General features: G+C 45.2%; 1 protein-coding gene across 1 annotated transcript in view; it reads right to left on the bottom strand.

Annotated features, from left to right (window-relative positions):
* The window catches only part of CUX2 (cut like homeobox 2), a 231915-nt gene that overhangs the window by 87367 nt on the left and 120491 nt on the right, over positions 1–24057 (bottom strand). The window contains exons 3-4 of the mRNA XM_055323281.1: positions 15672–15782; positions 12036–12083 (exon numbers count right to left, since the gene is read on the bottom strand). Of these exons, the coding sequence (XP_055179256.1) occupies positions 12036–12083; positions 15672–15782 (159 nt within the window). The remainder of the gene's footprint in view (positions 1–12035; positions 12084–15671; positions 15783–24057) is intronic.

Raw genomic sequence — 24057 nt, forward strand, 5'->3', positions numbered from 1 at the left:
TTAAAAATGAATGGATGAATCTTAAGGACATTATGCTGAATGAAATTAGCCAGCCACATAGAGACAACAACTATATGATTCCACTTATATGAATTACTCAGAGAAGCCAAAGGGAGACTCAGAAGTGGTTGCCAGGGGTGGGGAAGGGAGAATTCTTGTTTAATGGGTACAGAGTTTTAGTTTGGGAAGATGAAAAAAGTTCTGGAAATGGATGGTGGTGATGGTTGTTGCACAACAGTGTCACTGAACTTACACTTAAAAATGGTTAAGATGGTAAATTGTAAATTGTGTATTTTACCACAAAATTAAAAAAAATAAAAGGAAATACATATTCAGCACTCATTACTTCCTAATTATTAGATTACATTTCACTACTCTCTGTGCTTTGAGCTTACTCACATCTATTATGTCTGTATGGTGAAATGCCATGTGCATCTCTTCCCAACTCCATGCTGGCAGCTTGAAACTGGTCATGCAGGAAGAATTTATACCATGGAAAGTGGGAGATGATACAAATCAGTCCTTACCCCCTCACCTGTTGTTCAGCATTGGCCAGCATGCCGCTGGTTATTCCTTGTGTCTGTCTCCTCCACTAGATGGTGAGCTTCTCGGGCAGAGCTCCTCAAACATTTAAAATCACCAGCAGAAGCTTTAAAATCCTGATGCCCAAACCTCATGCCAGACCAAGAATGCCAGCCACTCTGGGGTGAGACCCAGATTTTGGTGTGTGTGTGTGTTTAAGATTTTATTTATCCATTCATGAGAGACACAGACTGAGAGAAGCAGGGACACAGGCAGAGGGAGAAGCAGGCTCCTTGCAGGGAGCCCAATGTAGGACTCAATCCCGGGACCCCAGGACCACACCCTGGGCCGAAGGCAGGTGCCAAACTGCTGAGCCACCCAGGGATCCCCTTGGTGTTTCTGTTTTTGTTTTTTTAAGTCCTCAGGAGATTCCTCTGGGCAGCCAGGGTTGAAAGCCAGTGGGCTGGTCTAAGGTTGAACAACTCAAATTTCAACATGCCTATAAATCACAAGAGAATCTTGTTCAACTAGAGATTCTGATTCAGGAGATTTTTTCTTTTCTTTTTTTTTTTTTTTTTTTTGATTCAGGAGATCTAAAGGAGGCGGGGGAGGCTGAGAATGCTTTTCTACTAAACTTCCAGGTTATGTGGACACTGCTGGCTGGCCAATGGACCACACTTTCAGTAGCACAGCCTTAGAAGGAAGGATGCTGCCGATCAGATAGAGGGAAAGTTTCCTTTCTGCTTAGTGACCATGTGGCAGTCTATCTGTCTTTCCCTCCTACCCGCTCCCATCAACACAGTGGGAGTTATAAGAACCACTTTACAGAGCAGGTGACTGTGGCTGGTGAGGTGACCTGACCAAGGTCACACAGCCAAGGAGCAGTGGTGGGGCTTGGACCTGGTTTCTTAAGACCCCAAATCCAGTGTCTTTGCCTGGCTGCCTGACTGAGGCCATTCTGGGTATGGGGGTTGGTTGGACCTGAAACTGCATCCAGGCCTTTCCTTTTTCTGGCTGTGTGACCGCAGATGGGTTTCTTACCCTCTCTGGGCCTCAGGGAGAGGTTGGCTGTGATACTGCATGCTTGCAGGCCTCTTGAGGGGCTCACCTCATGGAGGACACCCACATCCAAGAAGGTTCATTCTCCAGTACCTAAAGTTAAGGATGACACTTCAGGGGCCCTGCCCTGGCAACAACCACAGGGGGTCATGCAATTCAGCCCTCTTGGCTGTATCAGAGGGAAGGCAAGAGTGGGACCATTCTGGGTGCAACTGCATTTTGCTTTGGCAGCATTCAGCACGTCCATAATTAGTTAATATGCTGCTGAAAGATTTCAGAATCAGAATCGGAATCATTCCCACAATCATGGTCAGTGCTTAGCCTCTGACATGGCTCCCAGCCTTCTTTGCACTAATTGTTGCTTTTCTGTCTATAACTCATTTGATCCTCACACTTTCCTTATAAGGTAGGGGCTATTATGAGTCCCATTTACAGATGAAGAAATCAAGGCCCACAGAAAGAAAAATAACTTGTCCCAGTTATTAGGTCACACAATTAGTAAGTAGTACAGCAGGGATTTGAATCCAGGCTGTCTGGCTCCAGAACTGCTCCTAACCACTGTACTATACTGCCCTTCAAATAATTTATGTGCAAGAGGCAAATGTGCCATGTTCCCAGATGTACTGAGCTCCCAAGGGACAAAGGCCCTATCTCTTGTTCCCTGTTGTGTCCCTAGGGCCCCAAACAGGGTCTGCCCATAGTAGAGACTCAAGAAATTAGTTTCTGAATGAGGGAACGAGTAGGTTGGTTTAATCTCTCCCATCCCACATCCTGGCCACATGGAAGTCAATCATAGCCATGATTGTCAGTGGCACTAAGGGATGTATGTCTATTTGGCTTTCCACTAGGCTATGAGTGCCATGAAGACACGAACAGAATCTGGGGTGCTCACTGCCATATCCCTAGAGACTGGCACACACCCTCATAAACAGCAGGTGCTAAATAAATGTCTGCTGTAGAGTGAAGGTCTCAGTGGAACTGAAAAGGGAACAGGGATGTGCATATGTGTTCTAGGGGAGCTGGCTGGAGAGCAACAGCACGATGGTCCTGCCTCTGGGAGGTTTACCCAACATTAAGCTCTTTATCTGCATAGATCCTCCTAGCCTCCCTGGAGGCGAGGACTATTACCATCCCTATTTTATAGCCAGGGAAACTGAGGTTCACCGAAAACCCTGCCAAAGGACAGAGCTGGGATTTGAACCCAGGTCTGTGCAACTCTTGGCTTATATCATTTCTACTCCACCAAGGGCGCCTGATAACTAATTTGTGCTCACCTTCTCACTGTCAGTGCTTGGCACAGTTCCTGGCACACAGCAGGTGCTCAACTAGTTTTTGAACATGAATGAATACTGATGCTCACCACCTCAGCTCCAGCATGAGGTGGTGAACATCTTGTATCATCCTTGGCCCATAATAGATGCTCAGCAAACATCTACTGGATGGATGCATGAGTGACAGTGTGAATCCCATGCTGGCATTGTGGGCTAGCTATTGCAATAGCTTCGGTTTTGCTCCCTGCCACCCCCAGGCAGACATGAGTGCTAAGAGACACTTGGCTGACAGCGCCATAAGATGGATGTGCACCCAGCGGCCTCACCTCCCCACCGACTGGCCCTGCATGGCCTTCCATAATGCAGTCCATTAAAAGGCTTGTAAATTTTCATACACGAAGCCTACCATGGCGTCAGCATAGACTAATTGTTGTTAAATGTGCAAGAATGTTACCGCCACGCCGCTGGAGCGATCACTCTTCCCAGCCCGGCCCAGACGCCGACCCATTCCTCTGCAGGCGGAAAGCTTACAACGTTCGCACAAGGCCAAAAAGCAATTCGTGTCAAAAAGATCAATAATATAAAAATAAAGCATGAGAATTCTAGTTAAAGGGAATGTCATATAAATATGTGGTTCACGTCCATGATTCCAAGATTAAAAAAAATCAATCAATATCGTTCTTTAGATGATGTTATTTCTAATGAGAAATACCCGGAACAACTGCAAATAACTGCTTAACTGGGGGGAAAAAAGCATTAATAATTTACTTTATAAGGCATATGATACCGAATGAAAGAGGATCGCTGCTGGTTCTTAATTTGGTTGTAATGCAGCATGACAGGTTCAATGACGCTTTGGTGGGTTCTTAGTATTAAATTCAGAAAGATGTTCAGCTCGTTCTAAGTTTTACCCCAAGCTGGGCAGAGTAAAGCCAAAGGGGCAAGCCTCGTTATGGGAGCCAAGGAGACCTGCACCATCAAGGTTATTAAGTCATCAAAGAGGAGGGAGTAAGGAATGCGTATGCACATGTGCAAGCCGGAGGCAGTGGGAGGGAAAGAAGTCCTTCTCATTGTATCTTGCAAGTGACACCCTGTTTACTGGGCAATCAGTATGTGCCAAGTTCTGGGCTGGATGTGCAGGCCTGGGTTTGAATCCCAGCTCCCTTTATGGGTCGGGCTTCCCTGGTGGGTACTATCTGAAAAAGCTCAGTGAGGTCACATCTGAAAAGCATGCATCTGGCTGAGCGATGAGGTCCTCCCCAGCCCAAACCACCTGCAAGTCTCCAAGTCTAGACCTCAATCTAGAATCTACATCTTCAGTGCTTCCTGCACCCCCAGGCCTCTGTTCAGTCCTTCAAACTGAGGTTTGCATCTTCCACCCTCTGCCCCCTGTTGGTGAAGAGCTGTGTGAGCTTAGGCAAGCAGCTAATCTCTCTGAGTCCCAATTGCTCACCTGTAGGTGGGAACAATACTGGCAGCACCTCTCTCACTGTGCTGCTCAGAGGTAGTGATGCGTGTGAGGCTTTGCTAAAGGCTCAATAAACTTTGCTGGCTGCTGAGCTTCAGTGACCTCACCTGAGAAATGGGTGAGATCAGAAGCCTACTCATGAGGCTTGTCGGAAGATAAACGTGATAAGCCAAGTCTCAGCTCATCTACTTGGAATGCTGACATATGTTCAAGGAGCACACTTATGTGTGCTGGGCTTTGGTTTCTGGGGCTTTTCAAGTACCGACTCAATTAACTGTCACATCAATCAACCTCATAGGATTGGATGCTATTATTATCTCCACTTAAAAAACAAGAAAACTGAGGCCCAGAGAGGTTAAGTGACTTGCCCAGGGTCACAGCCAGGAATTAGAGAGCTAGGATGCAAGCCAGTGCCAACCTGACTCCAGAGTCCACGCTTGCCCCCAGTGCTTGTCTTTTCCAGGGAGTTCTGTTGGTCAGCAAAGCCATTTCTTCCTGGTCTTACTGGCTGGACAGGACTACACACACCTAATGTCAGTTACAAAGCCTCACTTACAAAGGATGGTCAAGCCAGTGCTGGGAGCTCCTGAGAAAGGGTAGTTTGGGGAGCAACAGAATTATGAGAAAGATAGCTGGAAGAGTAAATATGTAAAGGCAAAAAAAGGGGGGGGGCTTTAATTAAATTTTAGCTCAAAGGGAAGAACAGGAGTCCTGTGGGTACATGCAGAACAAGAGGTGAGCACAGGGACCAAATCACAACATGGCATGCAGGACTGGCTGCAGGACTGTGGCCCGGGCAGGAATAGACATGTCTGTCTCAGGTGATCTGGGCCATGAGGAAACCCTCTATGTCTTTCTCAGGCAGCTCAGCTGCAGGAACACAGACTGACCTTCTCAGAATCTTGTCCTGGGTTAGGAACTCCTTCCCTACCCATGACTGCCTGGGAAGGAAACAGGGATACTCAGTATTTGGGGCTGGAACAGATGGTATAGAAGCCAATGAGGAATTCAGGTTTTGGGTACTGAATGGAGGTGGTGAGCAGGGGCTCAGATAAAGGATACAAGGGGTACAGTCTCCTCCTCTCAGTCATCTCTGAAAGGCCAGGCACACCCTACCCCATGCCATCTGATTAGCAGTTGGAGGGATCCTATTGAAACCTGAGTCTGACCTGGTCTGCTCTAAATTTTCCTATGGCTTCCACCTAATTTGGAGTCACAGCCCATGTCCTTGAAGCAGCTGGAAGGCCTGAATGATCTGGCACCTGTGAAGATGACTTATGCTAAGTGTCATGCTGGAGGAGTGTAAAGGCTGTGCTGTGAAAGGTGGCAGGGGTGGGGAAATTGGTCAGGGAGGACTTCCTTATCCCCTGAGGATCTGACACTCAAAACGAGGCAAAGACAACAGCAAATACAAACACTCTGAGGCAAGGACAAGTGAGGCTGTCTGCTGGCTGAGGAGAGAGGCAGGGCAGGATCCAGATAGTGGTGGGGCCCCCTGGCCTGGGGGGTCTTCCCTAAGGGCTTTCATCATCCCACCACCCTCCTGGACCTGTATCCAAGCCTCCTCACTTCTCTCCCACCCCAGGTACAGACCTGAGCACTGGATGGGTGCTGGCTATGTCCTCTGTGAGCTCTGGTTTCCTCATATGTAAAAGGGATAATCATAGAACTCTCCCTAATAGAGGTATTATGGAAAACACAGGACATAAACATTAGGAAGTGTGCAGCATATAGTAGATGTGAAAGAAAAATCACTTTGAAGACTTCTCTAACAAAGGCATGGCCCACCTTTAGTGCCAAGTCTGGCTGCTTACTGACAACAATGGGCAATGAGGCTTAGTGTTACCCCGACCAGGAGGTGGCACTGTGGACATCCTGGCCCAGGTCTGATCAACCACAAGATCCTGGAAGGCAGATGTGGGCAAAAGTAGGGGATTTCCAGCTGTCTGCCCATCTGAAAGTGAGGACTCAGGATAGACAATGATAGACCTTTGGCTGGGTGGGGCCTGCAAGGAAGGGTCTGGATGGCATCGAACTATAGCAGGTTGTTATGTCTTACATCTCTGACCATTGTGGCATCCTGAAATCCTTATGAATCAAGTGTCCCCATCCCACTTTATGGCACAGTAGACAATATCTGACTGGACTACAGTTATCTGTATCTATTTGTCAGTTGATTGGCTGAATCATCAACTCACCCAATAAACATCCCCTGAGGTGGAGCTGTCAGGTTGGAGGGCACAGTGCTCTGCTTTGCCACCCAGATGACCTGCAGGAGAGGCAGTGAGACTCCATCTTTTGCTTTCTTGCAAGTTTCTATTTCAATTTACTCTGTTCCTCCATAAACAGACCTTCCACGGAGTCTGCTCTGGACTCCCTTTAGCCATTGTGGCTTGTCTCAGAGTTGTGCCTCAATCCCCTCAGAAGAAACAAAGGAGAAGAGACGAAATCTTCCAAACTGTAGATGCTCCTCACTTGGGCATCTGCAGGGAAACACCAGGCACACGTGCCTTCCATGGGCCCTGGCTTCTGCTCCAGGAGCACCTGGCATTCTCCCTCTGAAGTGGGGCATGAGGGAGGGCTGCATGCTCCAGGAATGGGAGCCTAAGAACTTGGTGCTGAGGGAAAATGTTCTGAGAAGGCTGAAGTCTGCTAAAAGGCTAAGGGAGGGGACCTGAGGATGGAGGAAAAGGGAGATGAAGGTGAAAGAGAGTAGGGGAAAGAGAGGGGAAAGAACTGGCAAATCCTGCAAATCCTGGCTATTCTGGTGATCTATTGCTGTGTAATCAGTTGCCCCAAAATGGAGTGGCCCAAAGCAATTACTTCCTATTATCTCTCATGCTTCTGTGGGTTGACGGGGCTCAGCCGGGCAGTTCTCTTGTCATTTCTTAGGCAGTCACAGCCAGGTGGCAGCTATGACTGCAGTCACCTGATGGCTTGACTGGGCTGGATGGCCAGTATGGCTCCTTGACTTGTGCCTGGTGTCTTGGTGCTCCCAGCCCCTCTCCTCCATATGGAGTCTCATCCTCCAGGACCCATCCATACAGGTTGGGCTTCTCACAGCAGGGTGGTCTCAGGGTACTCACACTTCTTACATGAAGGTTGCGCTGGAAGAGGCAGGAGACAGAACCGCCAGTCTGTTGAAGGCCTTCATCTGGTACTGGCAGAGGGTCACTTCTACCACATTCTACTGGTTGGAGTGGACACTGGCCCAGATTCAAAGAATAGAGACACAAGCTCCATTTCTTGATGGGGGAATGCCAGACACAATGCAGTTATGCAGGGGATGAGAGGTATTGTGTGGCCGCAGTGGGGATGGGTGTGAATGTGACACTCAGCAAAGCAGCAAAAGCTCTGGGAGCAACCAAGAGGCCTCCTATGAGCTCTTGACATGAGTGGACATTATTTCAATCACAGGGACTGGACTCCTAGTTACATTCCTTAAGGGCACGGATGGTGTCACCATCTTTGGACCTTCCATAGCTTTTACCTGGAGCCTGGCACATAGCAGATGCTCCACAAGTATTTGTTAAGTGGCCCTGCAAGGCACCAAGTAGAAAGGAGGCCTTTCTGGGGCTGGCACAAATACTTGACCTCCCCCACATCAAGAGGCATCTAGTAGACTACCAGGTTGTGACCTTCACTATGTCCAGCATCTAGAACACCACCTGGTATGCGGTAGGGCTTCTGTAAAAGTTTGTTGATTGAATAAGTGATTGCAGGGATTCAACAGATGATGAGTATGTCTCTCATAAGGGGCACCTTGGTCTCCTCTCTAAGCTCCTATAAGGTAGTCATGCCGCACAAACTCCCTTGAACCCTGAGAGGACACTGAGAGGACAGAGAAAGACCATCTTGGCTCCATGCCACCAAAGACAGCTACCATGATGAAAACAAATGACTGGCCAGCCACTTGATAGATGATCTCACTGAACCTCATGCTATGACGAAACAGTGGCTCAGAGACATGAAGTCACCTGCCAAAGTCACATAAGCCTGTCAGTGTTTGGGTGGGACTCAGACCCTGGGTGTCAGACCCTGGGTGGTCAGAGGAGGCATCAGCCCCTTTGGTTTCCAAACTGCAGTGCGTTCTGACTCAGCCAAAGGGTTTTCCATCATGCAGGCCACATCCTCTTCCTGGTGGAAGAAGGAAGCAGAGAGAAAAAAAATATTCTTGCCATGGCCCTGCTGTCTTGTCTTCGTGACTGGGCCAGTACACACACTCCTTAGAAAAGTTTCACCTCTGGTTTAGCATCATAAAACTTTTAATTTAGATGTTTTCATCTCTCTCTCCAAGTAAAAATAAGTTTAAAATAATGACTGTAATAAATGAAGGTAATTAATTGTAGTTTGTTCCTTTACTGTCTAGTCAGCTTAATTTTACCTTTTCAACTAATAATGAGAAAATAATTTTTGTGCTCGGAGGGTTAATGATATGTAACTGCGAGAGCTGCTAATTGCATGTTGCAATCCATCCATCAACAACCCCATCTGTGCGACTTGATTATGTTTGCTAAATTATTGCTTTGAATTATCTTTCATAAAGCAACTTTTGTAATTAGCGGGGCTTTCGTCTTGCTCTTTTCTCTGCGCGCAAGGATATTCAAACTTTGGCCATTTCAAGCTGTCTCCATTAAGCCACCTTCTCTGGTTGTCTTTGTTTCCCTGAGCAGGGGGAATCAAGACTGTCCTTTAAGCAATCAAGGCGGAGAGAAAAACCTTCCTTGATTCACAGCAGGGCAAATTCACTTCCTCTCCACACCCCTCCCACCAGGACAGACTCGAGCGCGTGCATGTACCCGTGCGTGCGCACACACACACACACACACACACACACACACGAAGAAGAGAAACAAAAAAAAGGCCCACCCATATATAGAATGAGAAGATAAAAAGGATGCCCAGATTCTTTATATACCAGAGCTGGTGGAGTGAAATTAAGGAATGAACTTGAACGTGTTATATTTCAACAAGAGGCCCACACTGGGGAAGAAGGAATGACGGGTACGATATTCAGCCCTGGCGTTTTATGGGCTACTTTATGTGACTTAAGACGGTGTTTGCCTCAGGGAATATTCCTGGGAGGTGATTAATGCCCACTTGGGAATCTTCAGCTCTGAGCCCGAGCCTGGTGGATTGCGAGAGGGAAGTGGCATAAAGGATGAACCCTCATTAAAAAAATTAAAATGAAAATCAAATTTGGATTATAAACGACTTGTGCGTGAGCAGTTTGTTCTGGATGAAGAAGATGCTTTTTATTAACACCTTTCTTTGGGTAGCATTTCTCCCCGGAGGCACAGGGAGGGACATGGCGGCCTCGATGGATTAGTCAATAGATCATGAAGAAAGCAGGGGTTTCAGGAATAAAACTCCAGACAAATGTAGTGTTTTTGGTACATTAAAGGGATGATGGAAAGCCCCCTTAAGAAAATTGACGAAGTTCTTTGGAGATCCTCAGCTATTAAAACACTGTGAATTCAACATGCCACATGGATTTGGAAATGAAAATTTAGCTTTGTCTTCCCTTTCCGACCCACTAAAACTTTCTTTCCCTTGGTGAGTTACTGAGTACCCCCTGTGTGCCAGACACTGTGTCAACTGCCTCCACCCTTAGTTCTTTCTTTGAATCCTTACTGTTAACTTCATTTGCCAGAGAAGGAAAGCTGCATGCAGCTTAGAGAGGTTAAGGAACCTCTCCCCAGCCACCCAGCTAGGCAGGCAGCAGGGCTGAGACTCAGGCCATGTCTTAGTCTGATGTGCACGTGCTTTCTGCACACTGCACTGGGATATTCTCTGGATCATCACTCAAATGTAATGTTGAACTCTTTCTCCTATTGAAAAAATGATGTAAGTCACACCTGTTCCCTTCAGGGATAGAAAGCCCCCTTCTTTTGGAGAAAAGCCTTGAACATCTACTTAGGAAAGAGGCAGATTCCAGCCCAAGCATAGTAGAGGCCAAATAAACCTGTACTGGAGGAGACTGATAACAGGAATAATAAAATAACTAGGACTTATAAGGCAACATTCTAAGCACTCTATGGGTATGACTTTGTTCTTCCTTAGTCACGATTCTATGAAGGTTTACTTATTACTCAGTTTTATAAATAAGGAGGTAAAGGCATAGAGAGGTTAAGGAACTTGCCTAAGATCAAACAGTGAGGAACTGGCAGAGGCAGGATTCAAACCCAGGTTGGCTCCAGAGTCTGTTCTTTAACACTTGGAACCTCTCTGTGTGCCAGGCACTAGGTTAAACTCCTTCCTTGCATTATTTCTCAGTCCTTAAAACAACACAAAAAGTCCTTAAAACAACAATAAAGTGTCTTTATTCCCTTAAACAGATAGGGAAACTGAGGCTCTAAGTTGCTAAGACAAGCCCAGTCCATATTGTCCAAGCAAGGAAACAGCTGAGAAAGTGACGCTCGGCGTCTGTCTTTGGGCTGGGCAGAGGGATCAGCTGCCTGAGAGGGCTTGTATACTGAGAACCCCTCATGGGACCATTGTGCAGATGGGAGCCTCTTTTTTAAAACCACAAAGCCATGACAACAAATTCCCAACATTATTGGTCTTTCTGGTTTGTTTCCTGGCCACCCACCCCTCCACTACCCCTTTCAGTTCAGGCACCTCACAACCAAATGAATCAATACCGGATGGCCCTATAAATAAATAAGCACATCAGTCAACTCAGGAATAAAATGAAGGGATGAAAAATATGGAAATCAGTGACATTTGTGTAAATCCAGTTATTGCTTATGTTAATATTGCCTCATGCGCTTACGCAGTTCCAAAGAGACAGATTTAAAGTAATGTGGCGCTTGGTCTGGGGCCCTTCTGCATTAGAATAACCTGGAGACTTGCTCAGATTTAGACTTGCTCAGACGTAAAATGCATCTCCACCAGAGTGCTCGGAGAAGGGCCAATCCCTCCAAGGTCCTGCCTGAATCCAGGGGAGACAGAGAAGAGCCTCCCCACCCCCAGAAGATGGAACATTTGACAAAAGTCTTCCCCTTCCACCACCCTGCCTCAGCGGACCTCCATTCTCTTCCTAGCCTGCCTCCCTTGCCAGCAGGACCAGTGGACATTATCAGAATCCTGGTCACAAAGTCAAGCCAAGAGGAGAAATGGGAGAGGTTCAGCCCCATGACAGGGCTCCAGGAAGGCAAGAGAAACAACTGGCTGGAGACAGCTCAGCTGCTGCCCAAGGACACAGGGCCTGATGGGTTTTCAGGAAAGAACATGAACAGTGTCAATTTTATACTCAGATGGTGGGTCAGTAAATATTAGGATGGGCTGGTAAGTGGCCTTATCTGCAAGATTGCCTTAGAGAATCAAAGCAGAGCAGAAGGCCTGGGAGAGCAAAGGTCACCAAGTTCAAACCTCTTAATTTTTAAAAATGGGAAACCAAGCCTGTAGGTAATGTGGTTTGTTCAAAGTCACAGATACGTATATAGCAAAGCTGGTGTATGGACTGGACAGAGTCTAGGGAGAGGGAGATTTTTTTGGGATCAGACACTGGAATCCCATCAAACAGAACAGAGAACCCATCCTCATCACATCACTATTGGCTGATTTGGAAAAAATAGGGTAGGGTTTGCAATGGGGATAGGCAGGTTTCTCCCAAGCTTCTAGAGGCTGCTAACCCCCTCTGGCAACTCCAGGTGGGATAGGAGAGAGAACCAGGGAATGTTTTTGTGACATGCCAGGGCCTTGGGTCTTACCTCAGCTTGGAAGCTTTTTAATACAGGAGCCACCATCTCTCTGATTTCCTGAAAAAGAGATCAGCGAAGAGTTCACCCAGTGCCAGGTGGGATGCACCTATTGTCCCCCCAGCTAGTTTTTCTCAAATGTGCCCCATGGGACGGGTGCTCCATGGGATTTCACTAGGGTTTCTCCTATATACACCTACACATAGACACACACACACACACACACACACACACACACACACACACACAGGATGCCAGCCTAATCAGCCTGGGAAATAAAGTCCAACATCAAGTGTCTTCCCTGCAGGACTTTTTGGAGCCTTTACTATAATGCACTTTGGGGATTTCTGGAAGAGGGAGGAAAGAAGGAGTGTTTCCCAAATAGATCTGATCACGGAATACTCTTTTAGGCAAAGTACTCAAGCAACTGGTGGTGCATCATGTGACCCTTGCTGAAGAGGTGCCTTGACTCTCCACACAGCACCAGTCACCAAAGTCCCTTCATGAAAACCTTCTGTCCTTCAACCATTTGCTCAGGGATGACTCCTTCAGGTGGCCACCTCTGTCTGCTTTCCCATCCAACTGCCCCTCTTTGGCAAACACTCCATTTTTCATTTTAGTAACATCACTTCCATACTTGTCTCTCCTTCCTCTCCAGAAGGTGCCATGAGTGGTGCCCAGCTCAGAGGAGGGGTTCTGAAATATTTGATGAATTCTATGGCAGTGGGCTATCTTCAGAAGGGAACCTCCTATTTCTGGACCCTAGTTTCCTGCCTTTCACAAGGGCTCCCCTGGTTGGCTCCTATGAGTTCTCCCCAGCACACAAGACAGAGGTCTTTTAGAACCTAGTGTCACCAAGATTCCACCCTAAATGCTTCAGTTTCCTCTGAGACCCCTTGGTGACCCCGTAAGTGCTGTTTGTCAGGGCCCATGAGAAACCCCTGTAGAAGGAGGAGTTGAGGGGGGCTCAAGTGTGTGGGGAGAGAAGGGACAGTAGAGAGAAGCTGGAAAGGAAGACATGGGCACAAGAATACATATGTTCAGGTAAAGAAAAAAATCCCTTAATTATGAGATAAGGTTGTTCTTCTGTCCCTGAAAATGATCCCTCTTCCGGGTCCTGGGTATCCCTCCTGATTTGTGTCCCCCAGGACTCCTTGGAGAGACATAGGGAATGCATGTGAATCTAGTGGATTTGATCACAAGGAACTATGGGTACATGGGCTGAGCCATGGAAAAGGAAATTTGTGAAAACCTAGGTACCAGCTTGTGAACTCAAACGCCCACAGAGGCCAGGGTTGGGGGCGGGTTGTGGACATGATGAAGGCAGGCAGGGAGGTCCCATGGCAATATTGGGAGAACCCAAGCACCATGTAATGGATGTAGCAGCTGCTCAGCTCCAGTTGGTGACTGCCATGTGGGCATGGAACCTCTGTGTGACCAGATCTACTAAAGAGTCGCAAAAGATATTGGAAATCTGGGGTTTTGGGTAAAATCTTCTGAAATGCTAAATGTTGGTAACTTACTGTAAAACTTGAAAGACTTTGCAGACCAAATAAAACATATGAGTAGGTTAAACTTCTGGTCCAGGTTCAGGAAATGTTAGTGCCAAGAAGGGGCCTCAGAAACCATCTCCTTAGTCCCCTGATTTTCCAAGGTCCTGAGAAGGGCTGGCTTGCTCAAGTCAGGCAGTGAATGAGTGGCTCAGCTGGAATTTGAATGCAGGTCAACAGACAACCCACGTAAGTTGTATGCACAATCCCATACTCAAGAGTATTCAAATCTGAGGGTCAAGGTTGAGAGGTGGGTGGCAGGGCTTTGGGCCAATACTGACCATTTCTAGAAGCCCCTTGTCCTGTGTGCTTTATCCCTGGGGGAGAAGCTGAGCATAGGCACCAGCGGGAGGTGATTTGGGCACCAGCCAGATGATGTTCTTAAATAAAACCTTGGCATGACTCTCCCAATCAGGAGAGACTAGTTCCAAAAATGAGAATTTTCAGAGGCGCGACTATAATAGGAATGGAAACTTATTCCTCCTAATTACATAATTGCATAATTATGCAGTATTAAAATTATGTAAGCCGAACTCAGAGGCTGAAAACCTGGCCTGGATTTCCCTCATCACCTGAGGGCTCCCATGTGACCTGGGGAGAAGGATGAGATGGAGGGTCTGTGATGACCAAAGAGGGCATGTAGAGCTGGGAAGATGTAGGGCTGCTTCATCTTTGCTTCCCACAGAATGGAGAGTCAGAGGCAAAGCTTTTGGTACCCTCTCTCTGGGCAGAGAATCAGTTTAAATACCAAACCATTCTCTGTTATAAGAAGGAAGCAAAGGATGCTCAGCATCACCTATGCCTTCTTAGTGCTGGGACTCAAGCCCCGGATTTGACTTGGCCTTTCTGAAGCTGCGATGTGGGAGACACTTGTATCTGGGATTCTCACTTCTTCTCCAAGGGCACCCTCCCTCAGCTCTCAAACTTAAGATCCCTTCCATATTGCTCCATGGGCAAGTGCTAGCTATAGTCCACTTCCCTCTTTTGCTTTAAAGAACCGAAGATATTTATGACTTGTGGAGGATTTCATAGCTAGAAGACCTGACCCGTACTTATATGCTCATGTAGCCTGATTCCTGGGTGGGCCTGACTCTTCTCAACCTTTCTGTGGTCCCCTCCTCCATCAGAAAGATGGCAACAGGACCCCTGGGTGATTCTAACAGGTAGAGTGGAATTAACATCTCCAGGTCTGATACTGCCAGAATGCCAGACACTACCTCACCCTCCTCTAAGATCCAGGCCACTTGAGTAGATTAGGACAGAGAGGTCAGCTATTAACCTCTGCTGACCAGAGAAGCATAGTTGGCTTTGGGGATAGTCAGGGACTCCATTTCCCATAGTGGCTCTGATGTGTCACATCCTTGATAACATCATATGGAATCAGAAGGCTTTATTTTTCTTATTTGTGTTTATCCATCTTTTTTTTTTTTAATCTGAGCAGCAACAGGGGGCCTGATAGAAAAAGTAAAGGAATTAATACATTCGTCCCTGTAAAGAACAAAAACATGTCCATTCTAGTCGGTTCCCCTGGGGGCCCTTACATTGCAGGGGGTGGGGGTGGTTTAGGGGGTGGGACTAGTCATTATCTGGACCATCCTCAGGGCCAGCTGGGAAAGACAGACCTGGCAGCTGGAGTTGCAAGGCAAGAGGTGAAGGGAAAGAATGTGATCTGTTTATGGCAGTGGGAGGCAGTTTCAGAGGAGACTGAGCGAAAGCCCAGAGAAGGTGGGGGGAGCCTATAGATGTCCTCTCCCAGGCACCAATAGAAAAGCAAAATAAAACCAAGAAATCTAGATAAACTGTCTTTGCTGTCAAGGCCCAGCATTTGACTAGACATGATATGGGGCAAAATGGATGTTTTAGGGAGCGCTCAGAAACAATGACTTCAATGGAGAAGCGTCCTGTCCTCACTTTAGATAGCACCACTGAGTACCACTATACCAAGAAACACCCAAAGGTTGGGGGCTGTAATTTCTCTTTGTGGCTAATTAGCTTCTTTTCTTGTTAGTCACTTAATGTCTACTTCCAAAATATAGTCTGAACAGAGAAAAATCTGCATTCCTACTGAGTTAATTCTATAACAGCAAATATACTGTACCTCAGGTACATTTTTCTTAAATTCCCGGCGGAGTTCAATTAAATGTTTATGAGAATGTTCACTCTCCTCCTGCCGTGCAGACAGCTCGGAAGCGACGGAATTAAGCTCCTTCTGAAACAATAAAAAAAAAAAAGAAAAAAAGAAAGAAAAAGAGAGAGAGAGAGAAAAGAAAAAGATTTTTTCCCCTTCCTCTTCCTTTTTAATCATCATACAAAACAGCATTCAGAACAAGTTTTCTTAACTTACAAAGCTGAGAAAAGACAGGATATTGACTCCTGGCACAAATGAATAATTTACAAAACTGGGGATGCAACTGAAAAAAATCCAGGACAGCTTTTTTTGCTCCTCAGAAGATCAATAATTTCCCATAAAGTTGGGTGGAGTTGTTTTTTCAATCTCTCCCCCAACCCTCTGCCCCACCTCTTAAATTTCCAAAGGAGTGATGGCATAAGCTTGTCAGTAACTGTAGAAAACATCTCCAAACCGTGTCAAAATAGTAAAGTGCGGCATATTGTATGGGCATATTATAGTGTAAGAAAGTGCTGTCGACAGCTTTCATATATCAGAGGTGGGAACTGTTCCAACTATGACTTACTTACACTTAAGGGTTCATAAATACGCCTTTTAAGATATAGATGGCTTTTTAATTTCAGTAGATTTTGGAAAAATGAAGGTGCCAATAAGAAGCAAGCTGACCTTTTGTGTATCCTGCAGTAAATCATTTAGGGTTCACTTCAAGTATAAGAAATATTTCACCAAAGGCTCCTGGATTCAGAAGAAATGGATTGGAAGGTGCTTTGCCTGCTTATGTGTAATGAAGGCCCAGACCAGGTTTTTACAGGACACACCGTTGAGGGGAAGAAAGAGAGTGAGGTACTGGGGGAGGCATATACATCACAGACAGTGTCTGCTGGTTGTACATGTATATTTGATCACCCCTCTCTCAGCTTTCTTTGCTTTAATGGTAGTAGTCTCACAGGGGGAGTACAATTCACCATGAGTTGTCATGGGTTTCATTTGCATAATTCAAGAAATGCTCTGTTTATGTGGTCTGCTGCTTTCTTGCACCATCCTGAGATGGGCTTTTTTTCTGGACCATAACTCGAGAAGCATTTCTGTATATATCACCCGATTATATTTGCAGCAATCAAGCCCCATAATTTCCTAAATCCGGTGATGCAATAAATTTCTGCAATCAGATTTATTAAAAACACACACGCAGATGCAAGAGTGTATTTCTAGGGTGAACTCTTTAATCTAACATATGTATGATGAGGCCCGGCACCGTGTTGAAAGACCCCATTTGTCATCGCTAATACGCATTCATCTTGCACACACAATGAAACACTTTTACCATTAGATAATGAAATAAAAGTACTATTAACCCGCTGCAAATCCTTTTCCCTGTAAGAGACGAAATGCATGGTAATTGTCTTATATCATGTCTGAGTCGGTAAATCTGCTCTATAGCAGTTCACCATAGCACCATAAACCTCATACCCATCAGAGGCTGGAGAGCCTACCCTAAGCCCAGCATAAGTGTTTCTGCCTATGGTGCCTTAGGGAGAAATTGGCAAGGGATTTTCTATTTCTGGAGAAATGTCTAACCTCTTTGGAGAGCCATGGGACTAGGAGAGAAGGTCAAGGAAAAAAAGCAGTGATTAAAATAGAGGGGCAAGGGAATCAGAAATGTGGTGCTCTCCAAGGTGCTGAAGTCACTTCTATGCCACAGCACTAGGTACACTAACTCGAAGGTGCAGGGTCTTCCTGTACAAATGCTCCATGGAATTTTAAGCCAGATGAAGAAGAAGGTATCATTAGAGAGGAGAGACAGAAACAGAAATAGTTTCTGACAGTCCATCAAAGTGACAGAAGAAAAAAGGGAGACTTCTGATTTATCATCATATAAAAATAATCATAGTTTCCAGCAAAGATGCTACAATCAACCTCAACCAAAATATTGAGTGGCTAGGAAGAGGTCTGCAGCAAAAGGACTGATCAAAGGTAGATAACACCAGACCAGGTGGTGCAGCCAGTTGGACAGAACCTCACTTGGCAGGAGAGAAGAACTGGAGTGTCATGGACAATGTGAGTTGTGATAGAATGCTCACAGTTTTCCTAAGTTTTTCTCATCAGTCTTGAAGATAAAGATGTGATTTTTACATTGCTGCAGAATAAGCAGAACTGGGACTTGGGTTGACATCACTTGGTTTTGGATTATCATGTATCTGACATTATGTTCTAATTTCTGGGACACTGCCCCTCTCCATACCACAGCAACCAATATCTTTGGCTGGTGCTGGATCTGGACCTGGACTCCTCAGTTAAAACATCAAACCCAGGCTCTGAGGGGAAATTTCACAGTAGGGCAAGTCCAACGACTTGATGTGCATACCAGACAATTATGCTGTGTGCCTGCACTGGGTCCCTTCACAAGAACCTCACAAGTGCTGGTGGGTATAAATCTGTCTACTGCATTCATGTTGCCAACACAACAGAGGTGACACCAGGCCAGGGAATATTGACAGACTCCCAGCCCCAGGCCTAACATAAGCCCAGCTCATGGTGTCTTTCTTTCCTGTTGAGCCCTAGAAGACCAAACAGTGTCCATGTTCTTCTCAACTTTGCCTACTTCTAATGCTCATCCTTCAACCCTGATTCCTGCCACATTTCTATGGTAAACTCACTAATAACAACATCATCAATAACAATAATACTACATAATAATCATAATTACCATTCATTGGGTGCTTACATGTATCAGGCACCATGCTAAGCTCCTTACATACATCATCTTATGAAATAAGCACTTAAATGTGTCTGTTAGGTGATGCAAGAAGGGACTGAGAAATAAATTACAGTCAGTTTTAATAATTCAGGCATGGATTAACCTCTTAGTGGATAATAAAGGCAAAATTGTAATGCCTAGCACTTCATAGGACTTCTGCTCCACTTTCCTACTAGCTAGGGAATATTTAGGGAGCTTGTTTTAAATGCTATAATTATATAAACCATCAAGCATAGTACCAAGTGATCAATAAATGTTGGCTGATATTATTCTGCTATTTAGATAAACTAAGTGCTCAGAAAACATCTAACTAAATCAGTGATTCTAAGAGTTCTGGATTTTACAGGTCAATAAAAATATCACCAAAAAAGGAGAGTAGGGAGAGCAACACAGTATGGCCAAGTTTTACTGCATCAAAGAGAAACATTAAAAACCACTCCCTTTCACCCTAAAAGATAGGGTATTTGAACATTAACAAAGCAAAAAAGGCGACAATAGAATCAACAAGTCTTTAAAATACATGTGAGATGCCTGGGTGGCTTAGTCAATTGGGCATCCGACTTTTGATCTCAGCTCAGGTCTTGATCTCAGATTTAAGAGTTCAGGTTTAGTGTTGGGTTCCATACTAGGCGTGGAGCCTACTTTAAATAAATAAATAAATAAATAAATAAATAAATAAATAAATAAATTAATTAATTAATTAATTAAAAACACTTAAAAAAGCTCCCAGAACTATATCTATTTTGAAGCAACGAAAAAAACTCTCACACACATAAACCAGCACTGGTCTGAAGCTGAGTTTTAGAAATGAGTGTCTGAGCCACTACACACATGCATAGCTAGCAGGGCCTCTCCTTTGATGATCAAGCAGAACTCAGTTCCTCTCCCACCCTGGCCCTCAGCCCCCAGCCCTAGGGGAGCCATGATTAACACAGCCCCAGACTTTGGACCAGGCCCAGGCCGGGAGGAGACTCATCTGATTAACCTGCCATCAGCAGCAGACAGACAGCCCGGAGCCCGGCGCAGACCATTCAAATAATGATCATCATAAACAGCCCATTTGCAACTAAAAAGAAATAATTTTAATGAGCTTGAAGCAGATGATGGATGCAGCTGAGGCTCAGGCCAATGCACAGAGAAAAGGAAGCTGGGATTGAGCTGCACCCAGGACCAGGAGTAGCAGGAAGAATCCGGGGTGGGGTGGAAGGTCTCTTCTGGGGAAGATGGGATCTACAGCCCTGCTGCTTCCCCACATTAAATGCCAACTGCCCAGGGAATGCCCCTAACTCTGAGAGGGTCTGCTGTTAGTGTGTGGGGCAATCTTGAGACCTAGGATCTCCAAAGCACTTAGAGTCTCGGCATCTATGAACCAGAAGGAAACTGTGGGGTTGTCCAGTCCATCATGTCCAAACTTCAACCACACATACTCCTCTGGCATGCATTTTGCCATATGGATAGTCCACATGAATTACTATTTAACATTTATTTTTAATTGGACTCTTATTTCTATCTTTTTAATTGAGACTGTTTAAGTTCAATTTTAAGACTGATTTTTTACACCTTTGCAACCATTGCCCAGATCAAGATATAGAGTTCATATTCCTAGCACTTTAGAAGGCTCCCTTGTACCTCTTTGTGAGTACATCCTAAAGGTAGCCATTATTCTGACCCTAGCATCGCAGATTAAGTTTGCCTATTCTTGACCTTCATAATGACTCCCCCTTATTTTTAACCTAAATAAGTATATTTTTAAAGCAAACTTTTTTATCATTAGAGAATCCTAGGTCATAAACAGATGGCAGCCATTGAAATAAACTACCATGAAAACAAAGCCTTGATGTTTGTCTTTGTTATAAAAGGAGGTCAGTTACCAAGTGCTGGAGAGGTGTTAAAGGTAGTGTTAGCATCATGCAGACTTTCCTCTTATTAGAAGGAGAAGAAATGGAAGGGTACTGGAAAGGAATAAGTATTCCTCCTGGCATGAGTTGATCCCTCTAAAGCCAGGTCAATTAGCTGCTTACAATCATCTCATGTCCATTGGTCAATGTCCCACACTTCAACAAAAATTAACTCAATTTTATTCTGCCATTTTAAAGATGAGGAAACTGAAACACAGTCTAGACTGCTAAAGTTACACAACTGTTTTAAGAGGTTGGATTTCCTGAGGGAGAAAGGTGGTTTTAGGTGGGGAGGAAAACTTGTTTATCTCCAGGGAGGCAGGCTGAACATTCTCAGTTAAACCGTGTCTCCCAAGCAGAAGGGAAAGAGAATCTTACGAGAATACTTGCTTTTGAAATTTAACACCTGATCCTAAAGTGTCAACTACGTATAAAAAACTTTGGGCTACATGCTATGTTCTCACAGGAGGAAAAACATCAGACACAACCTGAGTTGTGTACATGTATGTAGGTCCCCATCATATGTTCATACTCTTCTCAGCTCCCAAGACAACCCCACACTCATACATGTCCCCCAAAAGCCAACTCCAAAAAGACATCTTCTAAAAAGAATGCAGTTATTGTTGGGGTTTGGGGACTAAAGAAGTGAGGACCTTAGGTGTTACTGGGTCCCTGTCAGATGGCCCCTCCCATCTTTGTTTCTCCTCCTTTCCTTCCCAGCCAGACTAGATTCCTTGAGGTTTCCACATTCTTTCTTTGTAACTGATTTTACTCATCCTTTTGTCTCAGCTTCAATGTCCCCTCTTCCAGAAAGGCTTCATAGACCCTCCCTTCCCAGTCCAGGCATCTCCTTTGTGTTCCTCCTAATCCTTTCTGATATTTGTCCTATCAGAAAATGTATGATAAAACAATATCAGATTTTATTTTTTAAAGCTCTAGAACCTTGTCTTCAAATGAAATCTTACACAGAAAGAAGTTCCCTATAGAAAACAACAGCTCATAGCTAATGTTTCTGAGTTCCTATTAGTATATTTATGCTACTATCATGGAGTATACTAAGTACTGTTATATACATTATCTCCTATAAGGATATGTGGCTGAAGTGATGGTTGAGATTCCAGGCTAGGCATGGAGAACCAGTATGAGCAGTGGTTATGACTTCTAATATAGTCACCAACTCCCCCAAACACACACATGGAACTCTGCTTTCTCTTTACTGTAGACAGATCCAACCAGAGATGTTGTGCCCTCATCCATCTACTCACCTGTCCATCCATCCATCCATCCATCCATCATCCATCCATATTTCCAGTGTGCCAGACATTAGATAAGGGGGAGGGCAACAATGAATTAGATATAGTCTGTATCCTTTAAGAGTTCATAAACCAAAGTAGACAAGCTAGAGCATAAATAATTCTGGTAAAAGGGGACATAGGCCAACTTGTTGAGACATCATCTCCAGTGTGTGCTTAGAGGAATGAAACCCTAATATATCTTCTGTATTGCCTCTGAGGGGGTATGGAAATGGAAGGGGCAAGGGAGGGGTAGAGTTTTACCTACCTCTTCTAATGAAATCACTGTGTGGTTCCAACTTGGGCAGGGGCTGCCAGTACCCAGTACGGTGTAAACTATGATGGAAGCCCTGTATCCCACATCCATCCAATCACCACCCATCCATTTATCCAACTCATCCATATGTAATCCATCTAATTAATCATCCATCCATCTAGCCATCCATCCACCCCCATCTATCCAACTAATTACTACAGCCACAATTCTGTGCGAAGTACAGTGCCAGGTACTGGTATACAAAAATCACCAAACACAGTCTGGAGAAGACAGGTTGGTTCCAACACTGTGTGCCTAAATATGATAAGAGAAGTATAAAGAAAGTACAATGGGAACACAGAGAGCAAGGTGACTTCCTGTGACTGGGGGGAAGGGTCACCAAGATGAGAACATTTGACCTGGGTCCAGAAGGATGTGTGTCAGACAGAAGCTAAGCATCCCAGGCAGATTGATCCCAGTTAACAAATTATTACAATAACCCCCTAACTGGTCTCCCTGTTCCTGTGTTTAGTTTTATTCTCTAACATGTGTCGTATCAAATACACTATGTACTTCACTTACTTATTTTATTTGACAATGAAAACTCCATGATAACAAGACAGATTTTATGGTCCTTTCTTCCATATTATATATTCCCTGCCTAGAAAAGTTCCTGATACATAGCATGCACTCTAGAAATGTTTGTTGGTGAAATGAATGAATGAATGACTGAACAAATGAATGAATGAAAGAATGCTAGGTATCAGAAGCTCTGAAAGAGCCTGGTTTGTCTGGGAAACAATGATATAATTTAGAGCCCACAGACCTGCATCCAAACTCTGGCTTTGAATTCACTAGTGGTGTAACCTTGGACAAATGACTCAACCTTAATTTCTATGTCTGTAAAATGGGAATAAAAATTTGTACCCATAGGGTTATTATAAAGATCCCTTGAGAACCAGATTCCAAGTAGGTAAAGTAATTGGCACAATGTCTAGGATCTTCACTGTTTACACTCTCCAATGGAATGTCAGTTCCTTAAGCTAAGGATTTTGCCTATCTTGTTCACCGCTGCAGCTGGGGGTTCTAGCTCAGTGCCAGGTGCATAGTAGGCACTCAATCAACATTTGTGAATGAATGACTCTTAGCAGATATAAACATGAGAAGTCCTTTGTAGCAGAAGCAAGGTGGGACCCTCTCTGTGCACACCAAAGGTCTCATTCTGCATCTTCAGTCCATGGAGCCATTCAAGGCTTGACCATCAGAGTCTCGGGCAAACACTGAGAAGGGTTTCACGAGATGCCATGGGGCATGGTGGGAGTGGCACCTGCAGAGGGGCCCCTGAAGCCAGCTCCAGGAGGAGGCTGCAGGATGACCCGGGATGGAGGGCCCATGCCAGCCTGCCATGAACAAAAGATGGATGGCTCCGCAGCCCGCCGAGATGGATAACTGAGCCGCAGCTGAGAGACAGCCTGGTTACCAGAGCCATCCATCACTCTCCACACCGTATGTAAATTTCAGATGCCAAGATGTATCGGGCCAATTATCTGAGGCAGGAGCAAGGGGTGGTGCTAAGAGAAAAAGTTACCTGCCAAGCTAGCTTTACTACATTCCATCAGCTGGGCTGGGGTGACAGTTCACATTCGGGTCAAAGAGCCCATTAAGGGGAACGTGGCCAAACCTCGAGGCCTGGGTGTATGGGTGAGGTTGCCAACACTTCTTAGCAAACTCCCAGTGCAGTGATAACAATAATATGATAACTGCCCCATAGAGGGCTTACTATACATATACTAGGTCCATGCTAACTGGCACACAAAAGTTCATTTAAATTCTTCCAACAGTGCTTGCACGCAGCAGATTCTCTAGAAACATCTGTTGGGGGAGCAAACGAATGGTCTGTGATGCAGGTGTCATTTTACACATAGTACCTGCAGAGAGACAAAGCCACTCATCCAAGGTCATATGGCTGGGAAGTGGCATCATGGGGACTTGAACTTATGTCTTTCTGGATTCTTTCCTCCAGATGCTGACATGGCAAACTTTCTCTGACCTGTCTGTCCTCAACAAGGACTCATGTGACTTGAAGACCAGGAGCATGGCTGGGCCTAATCATTCTGTCTGCCCATCTGTTTGTCCGTCGATCGATCAATCC

This window comes from Nyctereutes procyonoides, unplaced genomic scaffold (genome assembly GCF_905146905.1).
Source record: "Nyctereutes procyonoides isolate TBG_1078 unplaced genomic scaffold, NYPRO_anot_genome, whole genome shotgun sequence".
NCBI lineage: Eukaryota > Metazoa > Chordata > Mammalia > Carnivora > Canidae > Nyctereutes > Nyctereutes procyonoides.